Below are 19,255 nucleotides of genomic sequence, written 5' to 3' on the forward strand. Positions count from 1 at the left end.
ATTCAGGTCTCACAGTGTTATCATTTAGTGCTAGGTGTGTATGCCACTTAGAATCATCTGACATACCAGTGGGACAGTGCCTCCATGCCTTGGGAACCATTACCTACGAAGATTTTAGAACCTGTAGGACCCCATGTGCTGGGGTTTTTCTATTGAATTAATAGTAATGTGAAATATTTTATTTACTAAATATAACCATCTGTAAATTCCACAACTCACTTTTCATTTCCATTAACAGATGAGTCATTCCAACAGAACTCACTGCCCTGACTGGGATAACAGAGAAAGCCTGGGACATGAAAGCTACAGTGGAAGGCACAAACAGAAGAGGAGATCCCACAGTAGTACACAAGAGAACAGACATTGTAAACCACATCACCAGCTTAAAGAATCTTATTGGTAAATTACACTTGAACTAGTACCATTTTAACACTAATAGTTGTAATGACTTGTCATTAGCTTATATAACTTTCATCTGTCAGATTGTTTTATAAATCAGTCAACAAATACTCATTCAGAAAATATTTACTGAGTGCCTATTATATGCTAGCCACTGCTGTGAATAGAACAGAGTTCCTGCTCTCACATATCTGTGTCCATTTGGGAGCTGTAGGAGACAGTTGATGGAGTCCCAGCTGCCAGTAATATAGTTGTGGGAAATGAGACACACGAAAGTTAAGTAAGTGATTAAAGGACCAGTGAGTGCCTTTAACTTGTATGTAGTAGGGAGAGCTGTACATTGGGGCACTTATTTAGGGTTCCACAAATGAGAGCTAATGAAGGGTGGGGAAGAGTTCATCCAGATGAGAAAAATAGCATGTGGTGTGTGAGAATGTTACAGTGTGTTGGGGATTAGTTGCCTATACTGTATTCTACAGGTTATATTTGTAGATAAGGCCAGTGGATATGTTTGGGATTTTTAGAAGCTTGGCTGTTGTAAGAAGGGCCTCAATAAAAATTTCCAATGGCATGTGTCCTGTTCTGTTGTATTCTTACCCGTGTAAAATTTGGAGGTACTACGTTTATATAGAATTGAAGGAATTTTTCAAGTTCCTAAATGATTAAACAAAGCCTAGGTGAATAGAGTTTCTTTCATTCTGTCCTCCATTAATTTCCCTTTCTCATTTGTTTTTGTTGGTTCTATGTTTTCTCCTTGTTTTGTGCAGATGTTCCACTGGGACTGTTTGCCAGATTGCTTTCTAAATTAGCCAACTGGGGTTACTTTAAAAAACAGTATGCAATTTTTTTCCTTCTCCATGCCAAAACAGACGTGTTCTGTAGAACAGTGAGCTTGTTGTTAATCAGTGCAGACTAATCATTCTTCACACACTATCATATGGAGGGAAGAGGAAGAATCTATGCCAGGATTTCAATGACCTGAGCTAATTAATGTATTATACAAGAATATCTGTACCCTATATTAAGATAACTACAAAATACTCTGTAAGGCTGAACATATAGTACTAACCATTCATGGATTTATTATGCATTGTATGTGTCGAAAGGAAGTGATATGAATGATGAACAGTTATTCATATTCATAATTAACCACAGAAAGATGATACTGAGTCAGTGCAATAACCACTAGGCCAATAGTTTCTTCTTTGATATTGGCACCAGAGATGTCTGGTGGTAATTGCTCTCCATAATCTGGAGTAATCTAATAGTCATTTTCAAGATTCAAAACTTTATAAGAGTGTTTTTTTGTAAAATTATAGGAAAAAAACTGAAAAATACAGAAGCATATAAAGAAGGTACTCTTGGTAGGATGCTAGTCCCCCATTTGGATGTAAAGTTATTTCTTCTGAAAACTATCTTTGTATACAAATCTTTGCCTCTGAATATTTCCTGAAAATAGGTTCTAAGAAGGGACAGTTTCAAGTGAAAGGGTGTGAACTCTTACAAGGCTCTTGCTACATATTCACATATTTTTCCACATATTTTTCTAGAAAGTTTGTACCAAGTTACACTCCCTACGACATGCTGTCACCAGTCTTGTCTATTTTGAAATGCCAAGAATAGTGTTTTCTTTTCATTTGAATGTTTAAATTTCTGCTGAATTTGTCCTCTGTCATGTGCTTATTGAACACTTGAATATTTTTTAATTGAAGTCTAGTTGATTGTGAACATTATTTTTGTATTCTTAGCCTATTTTTTCTATTAAAGCATATTTTTCTTATGATTTATCAGCGCTTTTATTGTAGATCAATTATCTTACCTTTTTTCCTATATATTTCAGAGTGTCTTTTCTTTCTGATTTGTAAGTAGCCTGTGAATTGCTCCCTTCCTACAAGCTTAATCAATTAATTCTACACAGGAAGACTGATGTGGCTGTGAACACTGTGAACACATTTTATATCCTTAAATGTCTTGTTGTAACATAGAGTATCAAGCCTTAAACCAGTGATTCTCAAACTTTAGTGTGAATAGAATCACTTTGGAGGTATGTTTAAAATGCATAGTACCAGATTATTCAGTGAGTCTGACCTGGGGTCCAGGGATCTTCATTTTTAAAAATTCAGTATTTCGATATTGTTAATAAACAGACCACCCTTTGAGAAACACTGTTTTAAGCCCTTTAGCCTGGCATGCAAGATTTTGGATGATCTGTTCCCAGCTTATTTATTTGCCTATGTTCCCCTATGTGAAAATTGCTCTTGCTGAAATTGTCTACTTACTAGTTCCTAAGTAGCATGTAGACAAACTCATCTCTAAACCATTCTGGCTAAAAGTACTCTATAAATGTAAGATGGTAATATGCCATTTTTCTTTCCTGGCACTTCTTCTACTTCCTACTTTATCCAAATCCTGATGTCCCTCTAAGATGCAACTCTTCCCTTCTTTTTCACGAAATCTTCCCTGACCATTTTAAGCATTATGAGTTTTTTCTCCTAAGCACTCATATCCAGGCTTTTGGCATTTCCTGCATGGTTGAGTTTTGTTTGATTTTTGTGTGAGTAATCTCAAATTGAACAGTTATTTGTTGGCAGGGATTTTGCCTCATATATTTTTTATCTTCCACAGGACCTGTGTGGAAATAAAAATGAATGCCCATAGCCTCATTAGTCTTGGCTGTTTTAAAGAACTACAGTGAAATATTCACTGGACATTCAGTGACTCTTTTTAGAAATTCAGTCAGTCTGTTCATCCTGTTCACTCTGTCCATATAGCCTTTATAATTCTGTAGACTTTGTTTATCTAATCTCTAAGGCTCGGTTGTTGTAGGCTGAAGAGGTCCTCATCTTTTTAGTTTATCCTCATAGTATTACTTCACTCCATGTTTGTTATTCTATAGATTATTTATGGATTATCAGCAGCTCTAATTTCATGCACTAGTCCAGCTAAGGATTATTAGTGTTAGAGTTTTCCGATACATTTTAGACTTTTATGGGAAGGATGCCTTACAGAATTAAACAGATGCCCTTTAGAGTATGGTAATTTCTAGTTTGACGTATTGTAGATCTCTCCCTTAACGGTTCGAAGCAACTGATCAGATCCCTGACTTAGACCCAGATTTAGACCCTAATATCCTGAGTTGTTTCTCCAATGGCTAGAACTTAAGGCTGACACTGGGGAAAGGGGGCTTCTGCATCTCCCCAGCCTGGATTTGATGCCAGCCCTGTTGAGTAGCAGTTTTAGAGATGCTTCTCCTTTATTTTTGCATAAACCAGCCTCCTGAGCAAAAAGAATGACAACATATTCTGGGAAAAAGAACGAGGTTAGTGAGGGCAGTCTAGTTAACATCTGTCACTCCATTGCTTGTCAGGATTATTTTAGCTGGTGTGTCTGACTGGGCAGGTGTCCCCTCTCTCCCTCAGTGCTCCACGTGCATCCCTCTTGAAGCTTCACACTGTTGAAAAGGATACTCATCCCAGGTAGAGAGGGGGACGGGAAACTGGGTCAGTTGGCTCTGTCTTTTTCTTTCCATCAAATCAAGGCTGCTTAACTGGAATCCATTGACTTCCTGAGGTCCATGATCTCTGAAATTCCTTGCCAAGATTTGTTTACGCATTTGTGCGTTTCTTAGGGGAGAGGGCCCATACCTCTCAATTAGATTTTCAAAGGGATCTGTAGATTCAGCAGTCAAGCACTATGGGGCTTACCTGGTGGTGCAGTGGTTGACAGTCCGCCTGCTGATGCAGGGGACACAGGTTCGTGTCCCAGTCCGGGAGGATCCCACATGCCACGGAGCGGCTAGGCCCATGAGCCATGGATGCTGGGCCTGCGCATCTGGAGCCTGTGCTCCACAACGGGAGAGGCCACAACAGTGAGAGGCCTGCGTACCGCAAAAAAAATAAAAAAATAAAAAAAGAAGGTAAGCACTATGGCACCAGATGATGCTGTTTTCCCTGAATTCTTGTTTATTTCACAAGCAGGAGTGACAGGAAATTCAAAATGCAAAGGGAAGTAGGGGGTTGGGAAATCCTAAGCAAGCAATTATAAGAACCTTTTCTCATTTGAGGGGCATATATTTTGGATATTTTTGGCACATGAAGCAGCGTTCAAAAACTGTGTTGACTATTTCTCAGAAAGATACAGGAAGCTCGAAATAGAGGAGAGGAGATGGAATAGGTGGTGTGTATAATAATACTGGCACATACAATAGGATTTAGAATGTGCTCTACAACCATGGCAAATCGTTCTAGGGATCTCAGTGTAGTCATCTGTAAAATGAAAGGCCTGAAATATATTTAAGATTCCTTTTAGCTCTAATACACCCTTCGTGAAAGAACTCTGTGTGCCAGAGATACCTAACTTACATTAAGAAGGAAAGGAATCCTGTTTTGCCTGCCTCATGTTGTGTGTGGCTCTGCAAAAAGGAAGAGAGCTTAGTTACAGATGCATATATCATAAGATTGATGAATTTCAGAAGAGCAGTTTTGTGAATTTTTGGTCTTAACTTTCACCAGAAGGTAAAGGGACACTTAATCAAGTAAACACTGAATATGTTGAATGATTTGACCCAAGGTTTGTTCCTTCATAGCAGTATATATTAATAGAGATATATGTACCCATTTGCTTGTTGGTTAAAGTAAAATTATTTAAGTTTTGTGAGTTAAGTATAAGTTCTAATTCATCAATTTGTATTTTTTTCTTTTATTGAGTTAGCTGTTGAAACCAGGAATTCTTGAGAGAATGTTTTATTTTAACCACGTTAAAATGTGGTTAAACGTTAAAGCGTTCTAGAATGAAGAGAGTAATTTTAAATCCTTTAATGTGTTTGCAGTCATTATTTAGAAGCAAGGTTCTTGAATGAGAGATATTATCAGGACCGGAGATACATGGCTGAATACAGAAATGACTACTGCAAAAGATATGTTCTTAACATTGCTGAATACAGAAATGACTACTGCAAAAGATATGTTCTTAACATTGCTGAATACAGAAATGACTACTGCAAAAGATACGTTCCTAACATTGATGAATACAGAAATGACTACTGCAAAAGATACGTTCCTAACATTGATGAATACAGAAATGACTACTGCAAAAGATACGTTCCTAACATTGATGAATACAGAAATGACTACTGCAAAAGATACGTTCCTAACATTGATGAATACAGAAATGACTACTGCAAAAGATACGTTCCTAACATTGATGAATACAGAAATGACTACTGCAAAAGATACGTTCCTAACATTGATGAATACAGAAATGACTACTGCAAAAGATACGTTCCTAACATTGATGAATACAGAAATGACTACTGCAAAATATACGTTCCTAACATTGATGAATACAGAAATGACTACTGCAAAATATATGTTCCTAACATTGATGAATACAGAAATGATTACTGCAAAAGATGTGTTCCTAGACGTTATCACAGAGACGTTGAAAGCAGTTATCGAATCCACTGCAGTAAATCTTCAGTCCGAAGCTGGAGAAGCAGTCCTAAAAGGAAGCGTAATAGACAATGTTCAAGTAATCAGTCACGTTCGGTTTGATTGATTTTGTTTTTATTTTGGGTGGATACTTATTTGTGTGTAAAAGCTCTTACTGAGCCAATAAGTTTGAAAAAGTTTATAATACTATATGAATATAATTGTGTTTATATTACTTGAATCCTTAAAGGAAACTTCCAAATTCTTACAACTAATCTGCATTTATTAGTTAGTCCTCATTTGCCCACATTTACTCATTTTCTGCAGACCAGATCATGAGGTTCTTGATTTTAATGTTAAAAATATTTTTATCTTTTATAACATAATCATACGAAAAGATGAAGCACCCATCTTTTCTTTCATCTTAAACATTTTTTACTTTAAAAGAAACCCCTTTCCCAGTACTTGGAGACAAATGTAGAAAGTTGCACTGGTGGATACTTACCCTGTGTATAGCACAATCTGCAATTAGTTCCATTGGAGTTCTGAAAGTGGGTGCTGAAGGGGAAATTATTGTCCAGAAAGCCTGCCTTTTTTTTTACACTCATGAATCTTCACTTGTTTGCAGTAAACTATGAGTTATTATTTTCCTCCCCAAGTTTTCTTCAGTAGAACTATCATTGATTAGATCAAACATTGACATTAGCCTTTATTTTCCCCTTTTATTTTAATAAGTATGTTTAAAAATATTGCTAAGTATCAATTTGAGCTAATCTTGACGTTTTAAAACATTTTCCTGACAAACTAGACATCTCAACTCACAGCATAGGCTATTTTATAACGAGATTAATAGATCATGACATTGCATTCTTTAAATTTCAGACTTCAATTAAGTCAGTATTTTAGAGACAATTGTGTTGTTTTTTCTATTGCCACTTTAAGTAACTTATCTGAAAATCTTGCCATGTTTTTCTTCTGTAACATAAACTGTGTCCTGTGAATCTCTGGGGAGTGAATTTGAACTTGCTCCTGCCAACTCTTCGTGGCCTGGTTCTTATCTGAATGCCTGAATATCTCCCCGCTGAATGAATTGCGTATTCTGCCCTGAATTCACTCTGCTATATTGATTGGCTGGACGATCTTGGTGCTGCCCACTTGCCGTTCCAGAAGAGCCACCAAAGGAAAAGATCCAGGAGTATAGAAGATGATGAAGAGGGTCACCTTATCTGTCAAAGTGGAGCCGTTCTAAAAGCAAGATGTATAGAATATTTTTCAACACTTTTTAAACTTTGCAGACAGAATAATCTTTTTAAGAATAGTTTGTCAGCGGGGGGCTAAAGAACTCTTCATTGCTTTTTTGTTTTGTTTTTTGTGGGTTTGTTTGTTGTTCTTTTGTATTTCTTCTTTTCTATAGAGTTTAAATATTTCTACTCTAAAGTTCCAAAATAATCAGTGGAATTTGAGATTAGAGCAAGAAAGATAGCTATCTACATTATTTTTGTAGCATCTGAAAATCAAATAATTTGAGGGCTGGAACCTTAATTATGCTTTAATAGAGAGCATTTGAAAAAATTCCACACTTAAGCATTCATTATTTGAATAACTGATAATTTGTACTCAGGTACTTACACTTCTTTCTCCCCCCTCACTTTAGATGAAATCGTGAACACTTTGGGAGAAGGGACCTTTGGCAGAGTTGTAGAGTGCATTGATCATGGCATGTAAGTTTGTTGTTTTTCTTTTTTGAACATTCTGATATTTTTGGTGGAGAAGGATCCATAATTTAGATGAAATGGAATTTAAGTGGTAGCTATGTGTTTTCCTGGGAGGTATAAGTATTCAGAAGTTCTTGAACTGTGTACGATTTATTTACCATAAGTATGGATTTTGACCAAGAATGCTGAAAATGTTTATCAGATGGAGTTCATGGAAATTAATGTCAGTGTTCAAGTGAAGACTTTCCCAGAACTTAGGTCCTTAGCTTTCTATAAGAGATTTGGAGTGCTTTACCCTACTTTTGAATTGCAGAGACAATAAATTAGCATGTCTAATCTTCTTGGTTCAAAAACTTTTATTTCCAAAGGATAATATTTGCACGTTAGGGTTAGCTTCTCAAACTATAAATAAATTATATTACTTGAAGCCTACAGAATAAAGTCCAGATTCTTTAATGAGTTATACTAAACTTTTTGTTCTTTGACCCTCTCTGCTTCATTTTCATGTTTTCCTCTAGGATCTCTATTCTGCGGTTGCAAATTTTTTTGTAAGTGAACGTCTTACAACAGTTTAGTGGAAACTGCACATTTCTAAATTGACATCTATACTTTTCATCATAAAATAGTTGAGGATGTAATTTCCAGCTTATTGTAAATGGTGATTTTTTAAAAAAAACATATCTCTCTTTCTAAATATGTTTGGGGGAATCTAAATACAACAGCTTGATACCTCCTGTCATCCATGAACAAACTTTTCTTGAATACTTAGAAATGCTTTATCTTGAACTTAACTTTTACTTCACTTTTCATAAAGAATATTATCCTAAGTGTCTTTTATTATCACCCTTTCCTCTCTATGACAAAAATGTGAACATAAAGTAAAATTTTAAGATATTTTGAAATACTTTGACTTAGGAAAGTTGCTAAGAATTCCCATCTATTCTTCACCCAGATTCCACAAATGTTAACATTTTACAGTGTTTAATCATTCTCTATATTTACATGTTATATGTATTTTCAAGTTTTGCCAGCTTATCTACAACCTGATTCACATTTCACTAGTTGTCCCATTGAGGTCTTTTAAAAATTTCTTGAGGTTCCAAGACTTGAGTATTTGAGATATTCCAATGAAGAGTATTCAATTGATCAAGTACAAATCTGTTACAAATTTTGATACTTATTAGACCTAAAACATACAATGTAATTGTAAATATATCTTTTATCGAGATGGTTGGGGCCTTTAAAAAAATGAGTTCATGTGTCCATAGATAAATCTTACTGTTTTAACATTAAGTTTCCATTTTTCTTTTTTTTTAATTGACAAGTAATATGAAAGCTTATAAGTTTAAGGTGTATAACGTTGGTTTGAACATTTATATACTGCAATATGATTACTATAGTAGCATTAGCTAACACCATTATCCATTTTTCATTTTTATAGCTATTAGCACTGTTCATTTTTATAGCTTATTAGCAGTTAGAAAACTTGTCCATATGATGAAATAGATGAGACTAGAAGAAGTTTTGTCACAGCAGTTTTATAGTAATTCTTTTAAGTCTTGAGATATATGCTATACATCATAGGGAGATAAATCATTAAAAATTTAGTTTGATGATTATATATCAGCCCACAACTTCATTGGGACCTTGTCAAAAGAAATGAGTTCGGAATAGGTTTGCTATCCAGCCACTAGAAAAATTTTTGCCTCAAAGAATTTTTTTTTCTTTTTTATAAACAGCCTGGGGCACAAACCTTGCCATATTAATTTCACGTGCATGGGGTTCTCTTTTGTAATGTGGGAAGGCCATAGTGAAAAATGCAGGGTTGACTGCTGGCTTGTATTCAAGAAGATCAGGTTTAGAAAAGAGGACAGAAGGAAGCTGAAGATTTGGAAATCCTTTTCCTCAAAATCATTTACGGCTTTTTTTTTTTTTTGGCCGCACCACATGGCTTGCGGGATCTCAGCTCCTCGACCAGGGATTGAACCTGGGCCCACGGCAGTGAAAGCTCATGTCTTAAGCCACTGGACCACCAGGGAATTCCCTCTGTACTTTTTAGGAAGTACTACAGATGCCCCGGTCTAAAACACGCTGCCCTACATTGTTGCTATTTATACCTCTTCGCATCCGTGAATGCACTAAACATTTTTTTGGCTTGATGACTTATTGCTGGTGTCTCCTTTGCCAGAATTATCTAACAAACTGATAGTTGTCTTTCTTCTCTGAAGAAGTCTGAGCTCCCCTAACTCTGATGGTTAGGTTCTTTCTTCTCTCTATTCCTTATACCAGGCACTTCTAACCTAATGATAAGTTGTTCAAGTGTCTGTCTTTTCCATTAGACTGTGAGGTACATGGGACAAGCTCTTTTTAACAGTGATTCCAATGCAACATCTGGCACATTCGGTCTAGCCTGGCGAATGAGTGAATGTTTTCAGCAGTAGTATCTTCAAGGTTTATATTTTTATCCTTTTTTAAAAAAAAACTACTTATAAAATCTAGGTCAATTTAAACTTTTGGAAACAAACATTAACGTTCTTAAGTATTAAGAGAAATCATCACTCTGTATAATGTATATTTTGTCAAAATGTTTTGAAAAAATGTTTATAGATCTGCTATAATATACCCTGAAAGATTATTTTAGGAAAATAGCATAGAGTGATTGGTACTTAACAAGATGATGCTTTAGAGCAGGGGTCCCCAACCCCTGGGCCGTGGACTGGTAGGAACTGGGCCTAACAGCAGGAGGTGAGCAGTGGGCGAGCGAGTGAAACTTCATCTGCTGCTCACCATAGCTTGCATTACCACCTGAACCATCACACCCTCCCCTCAACCATGGAAAACTTGTCTTCCATGAAACCGGTCCCTGGTGCCAAAAAGGTTGGGGACAGCTGCTTTAGAGGATACATGTCTTCAACGCCCTTCTGTACATTTACCATTTTCATTTTGTTTTTAAGGGGTGGCATACATGTAGCAGTGAAAATCACAAAAAATGTGGGACCATATCGTGAAGCAGCTCATTCAGAAATCAAAGTATTGGAGCATTTAAATAGTACTGATCCCAATAATGTCTTGTAAGTAAGAAACTTGGAACTGTGATCCATTATGTTCCATGAAATAATCAGAATTCTGTGAACTGAATTATTTGTATTCTGATCTGTTTCAGCCGATGTGTCCAGATGCTAGAATGGTTTGATCATCATGGTCATATTTGTATTGTGTTCGAACTCCTGGGACTTAGTACCTATGATTTCATTAAAGAAAATAGCTTTCTGCCATTTCAAATTGACCATATCAGGCAAATGGCATATCAGATCTGTCAGTCAGTAAATTGTAAGTATACTTGTTAAATTTTTAAATACCAGTCAATTAAAGGTTTTATTGGACAAGCAACATATCAAACCATTGTCACTAAAAATGCACGTTGCAAGTAAAGATGAAACCACTTTTGATCCCTACCTCTACTACTAATTCTCCTTTCCCCCGGTACAGATTACATTTGTAAGTGAAACTAATAATGTCTTTTTGTTCTTTTGTAGCTTTGCATCATAATAAATTAACCCATACAGATCTGAAGCCTGAAAATATTTTATTTGTGGAGTCTGACTATGTAGTCAAGTATAATTCAAAAATGGTAAGTTACACTTGTTTTAATTTTGGTAGTTGTCTTTAAAATGAATTTAGCTTGGTGATCCTTGGATGAGGAATTTTACCTTTGAGGCTTATTATATCCTGACGTTTAACCCCAAAAGGGTAATCCTTTGCCTTTCTCATGGGGTTATTTTGAAAATCAAAAAGAGAATTCATGTGCAAGCCTTTTGGATAGTGCTATAAAATATTTCATATCTTTATTGATCTTTGTGTTTACTTAACTGTATCTCTAGAAACGTGATGAACGCACACTGAAAAACACAGATGTCAAAATTGTTGACTTAGGAAGTGCAACATACGATGATGAACATCATAGCACTGTGGTATCTACACGGCATTACAGAGCTCCAGAGGTCATTTTGGGTTAGTAGATACCAGACTTCCTGATATTTTAATTGAAAAAGAGATTTTTTGTTCTCTATAGCTTTTATTGGGGGGCAGGTAGTTGGGGGATAGCTGTAATTTTCTTAGCAGTGTACAGAAAATGTTTTCTGTTTTCATAAAAGCTGTCTGGACATTGCTATAAATAATTTTCCTGAGTGGGAAAAATGTGATATCATCTGTAAAGATATTCCAGGTGGTGGTTCTTTTTGAACAAGTCAGTCTTACAAGATCATAAGAGAACAAGCTGTATTGGCTAAGTCCATGACAGCAGTGTGATTTTGAAGCGATGTGGGCACCTCTTTTCATCTCATCACAAAGCATGGTGCTGGTGAAAATGCTAAAGATTTGGCTGGCAGACGTCTAGATGTAGGGTGGACGGAGGTTAAGAGGAGAAGAAAGAGGGGCTAGTCTAAGAGGAGAGCTTCTTTGATCATCTTTGACATGGGAAAGCATGGAAAGGAAAATTAGTTAAGGTGCAGGGTTTTTCAATATTAATAAAAGGGAACTCAGTGAGGGAGAGCACATCTTAGGCCTCAAAATTTAAAAGTTCGAGACCGAGTCATGTTGATAGAGCAAGGAAGTCAGGGATGGATTTGGGGGCTTGGAGACAGTGGGAAAAATTCAGATCAGGTGATATTGGGAGATAGTTAAATGGTATAAGCATATTACTTTGCCAAAAGTAAGTTTCAACCGAGGTTGGATAGTAAAACATCTTTGTGGAATCAGTCTTTTCCACTTTTTACCTTTTGTCGAAGAGGACTGGGTAGTTGAGAATATGAGTGTGAAAGCAAACTAATGATGTTTACCTAGAGTAAAGAATTAGTAAAAGGGACAGGAAATTAAGAATAGTTTGTAGTGCTGGCTAGTAGAACTTTCCATGATGATAGAAATGTTGTATATCTGCACTATCCAACATGGTAGCCATTAGTAGCCACACGTAGACTACTGTGTACTTTCAGTATAGCCAGTGTGACTGAGGAACTGAATTTTAAATTAATTAAACTTTTAGATTTAAATAACCACATGTGGCTAGTGGCTACCACATAGGATAGCACAGGTTTGGAGCTCATCTTTGAGATTGATGTTACTAGGATTTCTGCTTAGTATGGTCTGAAAGAAGCTGCTATGTTGCAGTAGTTTAGAAAGTGTATTCATGGTTGAGGACTGAAGCCTGCAATGAAGGTAAAAGAAAAGAGTGTGGGAGGAGATTGTGGACAGAGAGGTATTTTCAGAGCTTAAAAAGAGATAACTTGCTGTGTTTTATCAATTTTAAGAAGAAGATTTTTCTCCACATTTTAACATGTGAGGAAACATAAGACAAAACAGCATTTTTTCTTGGTTATTGGTTCATAAAACAGTGGTGTATCTTACAGTTAGTTAATGGCCTCCTCCTAGATTGCGTAAGATACAGTGATTCTTAGTAATAATACAGTCCCATGTGTGGCCAGGCTGGGGATAGTTGATATAAATCTGAAATTGGGTTTATTGGTGTTTAGGAAAAGAAATGAACAGATGGGAAGATTAGAAGGGTTCTTTGTGTGTTTGTGAAGTGTTACTCCTGAGGATTAAGGCAGAATTAGGTTGAAGAGGAAGATGTTGTCAGGTGCCACCACTGAGGAGGGCAGTTGGTCTCATGTCTTGGGTGTTGGTAGTAAACAGAAGTTGGTCAAAGTGAATGATGTGAAATTCCAAAGAGTATGAGAGCTGAGCCATAAGAGAATGAGGTAGTTTACAGTCACTTGGGAGAAAGCTGGACTGGGAGACAGGAGTGGCTGGAAAAGAAAACTTTCATCTTAGATCCAAGCTCTATCATTTGCAGATTTTGTATGTGTTACTGTAAGTAGAAACCATGCTCCATTATCCTTTTGTTCAAGTGATAAGTACCATGAGGGTTAACAAAAATGGCTAAATCATAGTCAAGTTCCTTGAATATATTGTTTCTTCCTTTGTCTTTAAATTCAGTAATGTTACTGAAAGTAATTGAAATGTCTTTTAAAGTAGGTTTTATTTGTACATTATTTTTTATTAAAAACTTAATCTTTAAAAGGTTAAAACATCTGTATGGTTTAGGTTTACTCTTTTCCTTTCTAAATAGATAGAGACTTAAGGCTAGGTGTTTTTTTCTTTTCTGAATAATGTTACTATTGAGAATTCTGAAGGAGAAAATATATGATCATGTCTAGACAACCTGAAAGTACATATATAGATACCTCTCTATGTGAACTTTAAATATCTGTATAATTCTGCTTATGGGTGACACTGCTTATAATATCCATTATAATTCTTACATAATTTAGGTGACACTACTATTTCTTTTAATGGAAGAAATAAACTCAGATATCAAGCTGATGGTAATTGATAAGGGGTTAGTAATTACACTCTGAGGATAATTATTGACCTATGTTTGCACTAATAAAATGTAAAATTTCATAGAACAACCGTTAAGTGGGTATAACAGTGCTCCTCATTGCACAAGCAATTCAGAGACTATGGACTATTTGCTCACCCCTCTTACTTTCCATAAAATGCCTCCTCCCCCAGGTTAAAATACTGTAAGTTGATACAAGGATATGGAGGACTCTGAAAGCATACTGAATCATGTTTGGTATAAAACTAAAAATGTAAACCCTGAATTTACTATCATATTCTCCTAAATGGGCTATATAAAGAGAGCACCCACATAGGAAAAGATATTGTGTATTGGCAATTAAAAATTGTTGCCTAATAAAATGTTTGGTTTTGTTTTTAAATAGCTTTAGGTTGGTCTCAGCCATGTGATGTTTGGAGCATAGGTTGCATTCTTATTGAATATTACCTTGGTTTCACAGTCTTTCAGGTATGTATTTAGTAAATGTTACTTACTGATTCATAATGAGCTTTAATGTTAAAGGCATGTTAAAGTTTTGGTTTCCATATTGGAAAGTTGCCATAGTGTCATTATTCTTAAGATGTAAACTTCCATGTGCAAAATAGTCATCCTTCTCTAAAACCACAGTTGAATGAACTACTCTCAGTGAATGGTCATAATTCATTCTGCATGTGGAGCTTTTAAACACATGGTTCATATTGACTTCATATGATCCATTTTATTGTGATGCTCCTTCATAAATTTACATTAGTGTTACTATGGTCAGTTTTAATTCAGCGCTGGTTATGTTGCACTTTTATTAAAAGAATTCAGAAACAGTAAGTTGTATTAAGCATGTATGACACCCTAGGCACATTTCTAAGCACTGTGTGTATAAAAATGAAAAGACAGCATCTCTCTCCTCAAGGAAGACATACACAGGATAGACATGGGAAAACCTACAGTACAATATGATACTTGCTATGATGGAACAATGTAGAAGGGAACCCAGAAAAGGTGAACGGTTAAGTTTCCTTCGAGAAGGCATCACTGAGGAATAGGGAGTTTAATCCAAGCTATAAGGAAGAGTAAGAGTTTGTCAGAAAACTAGAGTGTGTGATGGCCATATCAGGAAGAAATGGTATTCATAAATGCAAGAGGCATAAAGGAAGCTACTCTAGTTGAGGAAGGATGAATAGTGCTGCCGGAGTGTCTTGGATAAATAGGAAAATGGTGTCAGTAGGCAAGTACTGATTCATAGTGGACTTGTTTGCCATAGAAAGGTATTTGTTTTATCCTAGGAGTCAGTGGTTTCCAAATGTAGACCGGTCTAAAATGAAAATGATTTTGTAGGGTTGCCGTTCTGGCTTTCATTTAGAAATTATCTCTCCTGTTTTTTTTGGTATTAAAATGTTCTTTCTATGCAATGATAATAGTTATTGGCTTACTTGGCAGAACAAAAAGGAGAAAATGTTATTTAGGTCTCTACTTGTTTTCCTCATAATTTTGCTTATGTCGGAAAACTAAAAGTCTTGAAAGCTTCAAGTGGTGTAAGCATTGGAGAACTTTAAGAGGGTTGTGATTTGATCAAGGTGTGTTGTTGGATGGGGTGAGGGTGGTTAGGAAGTTCCTGGCTAATACTGTCAAGGTTGCTTTGAGGTTATGGCAATGCAGGATGAGGAGGGAGGAAGCTGTGATGAATTATAAGTCACTTAGGTGGCTGTTGCAGAATATATGTGTTCGCCGCTATGGGGCACCTCACCAAACTTCTGTCTACTCCGTAGAGATCTGTTAAAAGTACTCTGAGTTTGTAGACAAGTTTGATATCTAGAACATAGCTGTCGGACATTTCTAGGGGGTGGTGTCTGGCTTTGTGGTAGTAAACTATAGGGTCAAGGAAAAAGTTGAGCACAGTGCATGCTTTCTTCATTCTGACACATATAAAATCCTTCAGCTGGTTTTATGATTGTAAATCATTCTGAGACCTTAAGCGTCGATTATTAACTTTGGTTTGAGATGTGGTTTATATTTTAATTCCACCCTCCAAAATAGTCTTCAACTAAGGAACTTTTTGAAGATAATGGAGCTTGTATTATTTATTCCTGTCATGACTTAAGAACATTTTGAAAGCAGTGTGCTAGGCACAGTAGTTAATGGATTTAAAAAGCATTGCACATAGACTCTGCTCTTCAGAGCAAGGATTGGCAAACTATATCCTATCTGATGCCTGCTTTAAAAAATGAAAAAGAATATGTGGTGGAGACCATCTGTGACCATCCAAGCCTAAAATATTTACTATCTGGTCCTTTATAGAAGAAGCTTTCCAGCCTCTGCTTAGGAGTGTACCATTTAGTTTAACAATTTATTCGACTTTAGCCAAAGCTCTGTTACTGTGTAATTTAAGAATATGAGTTTTGACTTGGGTTCACAGCTCAGGTTTCCTCATTGATGAGCTATATGAGCTTGAGCTAGTATCTTAACCTCTTTGAAAGTTATGTTCCCACATTCCTAGCTCAAGGTTGTTGTAAGAATTATTGGGACTGTATTTTTATTGTCTAGGATTAGTGTTACAAAGTTGCTATCCATTGGGTAATGGAGGTTAGTTAAGCAACCGATAAAATGAGTAGCCAGGTTATTGGTAATCTTCCCAGTCATCCCTCAGTTAAACAGTGCAAGTAATACAAATAAGGAAAACTGTTCTGTTTTACATTAAACAAATTATTCGAACATTGTAAATCAACTGTACTTCAGTAAAATATACTTAAAAAGTTGTTCCTCAATCAGCTCTACAAACCTTACCAATTCATTTCAGAAATCAGACAATCAGTGTAGCTCATTCAGTTTTATTCCATCTTTGAAGTAGAGTGTAATATAAATTGTATAGCTGTCTAATCTAGTCCTTTTATGGAAACACTATTTTCTTTTTTTTTTCTTAACATTTATTTATTTACTTTTTTGGGGGGGTTGCATTGGGTCTTCATTCCAGCACGTGGGCTTCTCTCTTGCTGCGGTACGTGGGTTTTCTCTCTCCACTTGTAGTGTGCGGGTTCCAGAGTGTGTGGGCTCTGTAGTTTGTGGGTCGCGGGCTCTCTTGTTGTGGTGGGCAGGCTTAGTTGCCCCGCAGCGTGTGGGATCTTAGTTCCCCGACCAGGGAGCGAACCCACGTCCCCCGCATTGGAAGGTGTATTCTCTACCACTGGACCACCAGGGAAGTCCCGGACACACTGTTTTCTTGTGTTATCCTTTTATGTGCGTGTAGGGAAATGGAAAGTGCTAAGTTTCTTTTTCCTATTTTTTTTAGACTAATGATAATAAAGAACACCTGGCAATGATGGAACGTATATTAGGACCCATACCAACACACATGATTCAGAAAACAAGGTATGCTTTTTAAGATTAAAGTCCTTATTGGGTACATGCAGTGGCCTATATTCAAACTATAGAAAACCCATCTTTGTTGTTATTGCTTATTCCAAAGACTGTAGATTTTGAATTCTTTTTCATGAAGTCAAGTTTTTGAAAAGTAATGCAATATTTACTTTGTGATCCAGTAAATAAAGTGGTGTTTTTATACTCAGGTTAACCTTTGCATAAATGTTTTCCTAGGTTGATTTAAAAATAATACATAGAGTAGTAAAAAGAGCTTGATTTTGGAGTCCTATCTAAATTTGAATTCCAGACTGTTGCAAACCACATGTACGTCTTTGGACAAGAATACTATAAGTGGTTTCAAAACATAGCTTCACCGCAGAAGTCATCCAGGGAATTGTTAACGATTTCTAGCCCCATTCCAGATCTAGTGAAATCAGAATTTACAGGAATGGATCTAGGAACCTCTGTTTTTGAAGCTGGCATTGTTTCACATATGGTACAACTTAGGTGGGATACTAAAACTTCAGAGGGTACAAGATTAGGAAAAATACCATATAAGGTATCCGATATAATTATTGCTGAGATTTTTAGAAATTGTATGTTTATGTATATATAGAGAGATGTCTATGGTTCCATCTTTTCCCCCAATCCCCTGGTGGGGGCAGGGTAAGAATGTGGGTTTGGGGTTTCTTTTTTTCTTAAAATTTAATCCAGACTTCTCTTTCCTATAGGAAACAGATGTATTTTCATCATAATCAGCTAGATTGGGAGGAACGTAGTTCTGCTGGTAGATATGTTACGGGACACTGCAAACCATTAAAGGTAAAACAAAAAAAAACAAAAAAAAAACCTGTTTTAACTATTTTTTATTGTCTTTCTTAAACAAAGTCATTTTTCCCCTCAGGAATTTATGCTCTGTCATGATGAAGAACATGAGAAACTGTTTGACCTGATTCAAAGAATGTTAGAATATGATCCAGTGAAAAGAATTACCTTGGATGAAGCATTGCAGCATCCTTTCTTTGACTTATTAAAAAAGAAATAAAATGGAAATCAGTGGTCTTACTATACTTGTCTAGAAGAGATTATTTAAGACTGTGTCAGTCAACTCTAAACATTCTAATATTTTTATAAACCTTAAATTATTTTGTACAGTTAAGTGTAAATGCTGTATGTTTTGTATCAATCGCATAATTATCTTGTTAAGCAAATATGGTCTTGATAATGAATGAAATATAAAAGCTAAAATTAATTTTCCTTTTTTGAGATTAATTACCATTTTTAAAGACCTTTGGAATATCCTTTGTGTCCAGTGATTGATCTTGCCTTTTTGTACATGGAGGTTGACTCTTGGAAGTGATTTTTGTGTTTGGTTTTTTGTTTTTTTTGAGTAAAAGGAAATCTTGACTATTTCATTCTTAAATGAATATTCTTTATTTACCTCAAACTTTCCTTAACTTTAAAAGATTTTTCTGTAATTGTTGAACAGGTAATAAGTATTATTAACTTTAGGTAGGCAGGTATTGGAAACCAAAACCCATAGGAACTGTTTGCTGTTGGAATTTCATTAAATTGTAAGTATTGTGTTCTGTTTCATTGGTTGATGTCAGTGGTGGTAAGTAGCATTCATGGAAAGACATCCAACTTGTGCATTGTAGTAGATTAATAAAACCACATACACACTTCGTTTAAGATTAAAGTCTAACTGGAAAGTTAGCTTGGAAAGTCCTGTTTTCCAATGGTTATTTATGTAGTTAGTCACAAACGTAGAAATAGGAATTCTGATGACTGAGGTTTTTGTTTTTAATGCCAAATCTTCAGGAGTCTAGAAATTGTCCAATATCTGTCTCCTTACCATATGAAGTATAAATACTTAAACCTCAGCCTATGAGACTTTATGGTTATTATTAAACAATTTGTATTTATGTTACTGTTTACTGGAAAAGAAAAAAACAAAAGAT

At 35.8% G+C, this 19,255-nt stretch overlaps 1 protein-coding gene across 4 annotated transcripts; it reads left to right on the forward strand.

Annotated features, from left to right (window-relative positions):
* Window positions 1–238: 238 nt before the first annotated feature.
* LOC309797845 (dual specificity protein kinase CLK4-like) lies at window positions 239–18,348 on the forward strand (the record flags this gene model as incomplete). 4 transcript variants are annotated; one of them, XM_082646243.1, is made up of 14 exons in its annotated part: window positions 288–399; window positions 1,167–1,233; window positions 5,228–5,318; window positions 5,814–5,945; window positions 6,996–7,086; window positions 7,483–7,549; window positions 10,498–10,614; window positions 10,707–10,873; window positions 11,080–11,174; window positions 11,425–11,554; window positions 14,329–14,411; window positions 17,224–17,303; window positions 18,026–18,116; window positions 18,199–18,348. In XM_082646243.1, 14 exons carry the CDS (start codon window positions 297–299, stop codon window positions 18,337–18,339), a joined length of 1,455 nt encoding a protein of 484 aa, XP_082502369.1. In that variant the 3' UTR covers window positions 18,340–18,348. The 4 variants fall into 4 exon arrangements, with proteins under 4 accessions (XP_082502367.1, XP_082502366.1, XP_082502369.1 ...); XM_082646242.1 differs by having other exon boundaries at window positions 297–399; window positions 5,228–5,314; window positions 5,810–5,945; XM_082646241.1 differs by lacking the exon at window positions 1,167–1,233 and having other exon boundaries at window positions 239–399.
* Between the last annotated feature and the right edge of the window lie 907 nt (window positions 18,349–19,255).

This window comes from Mesoplodon mirus (genome assembly GCF_964341445.2).
Source record: "Mesoplodon mirus genome assembly, contig: HAP1_SCAFFOLD_1110, whole genome shotgun sequence".
NCBI classification, from domain to species: Eukaryota; Metazoa; Chordata; class Mammalia; order Artiodactyla; family Ziphiidae; genus Mesoplodon; species Mesoplodon mirus.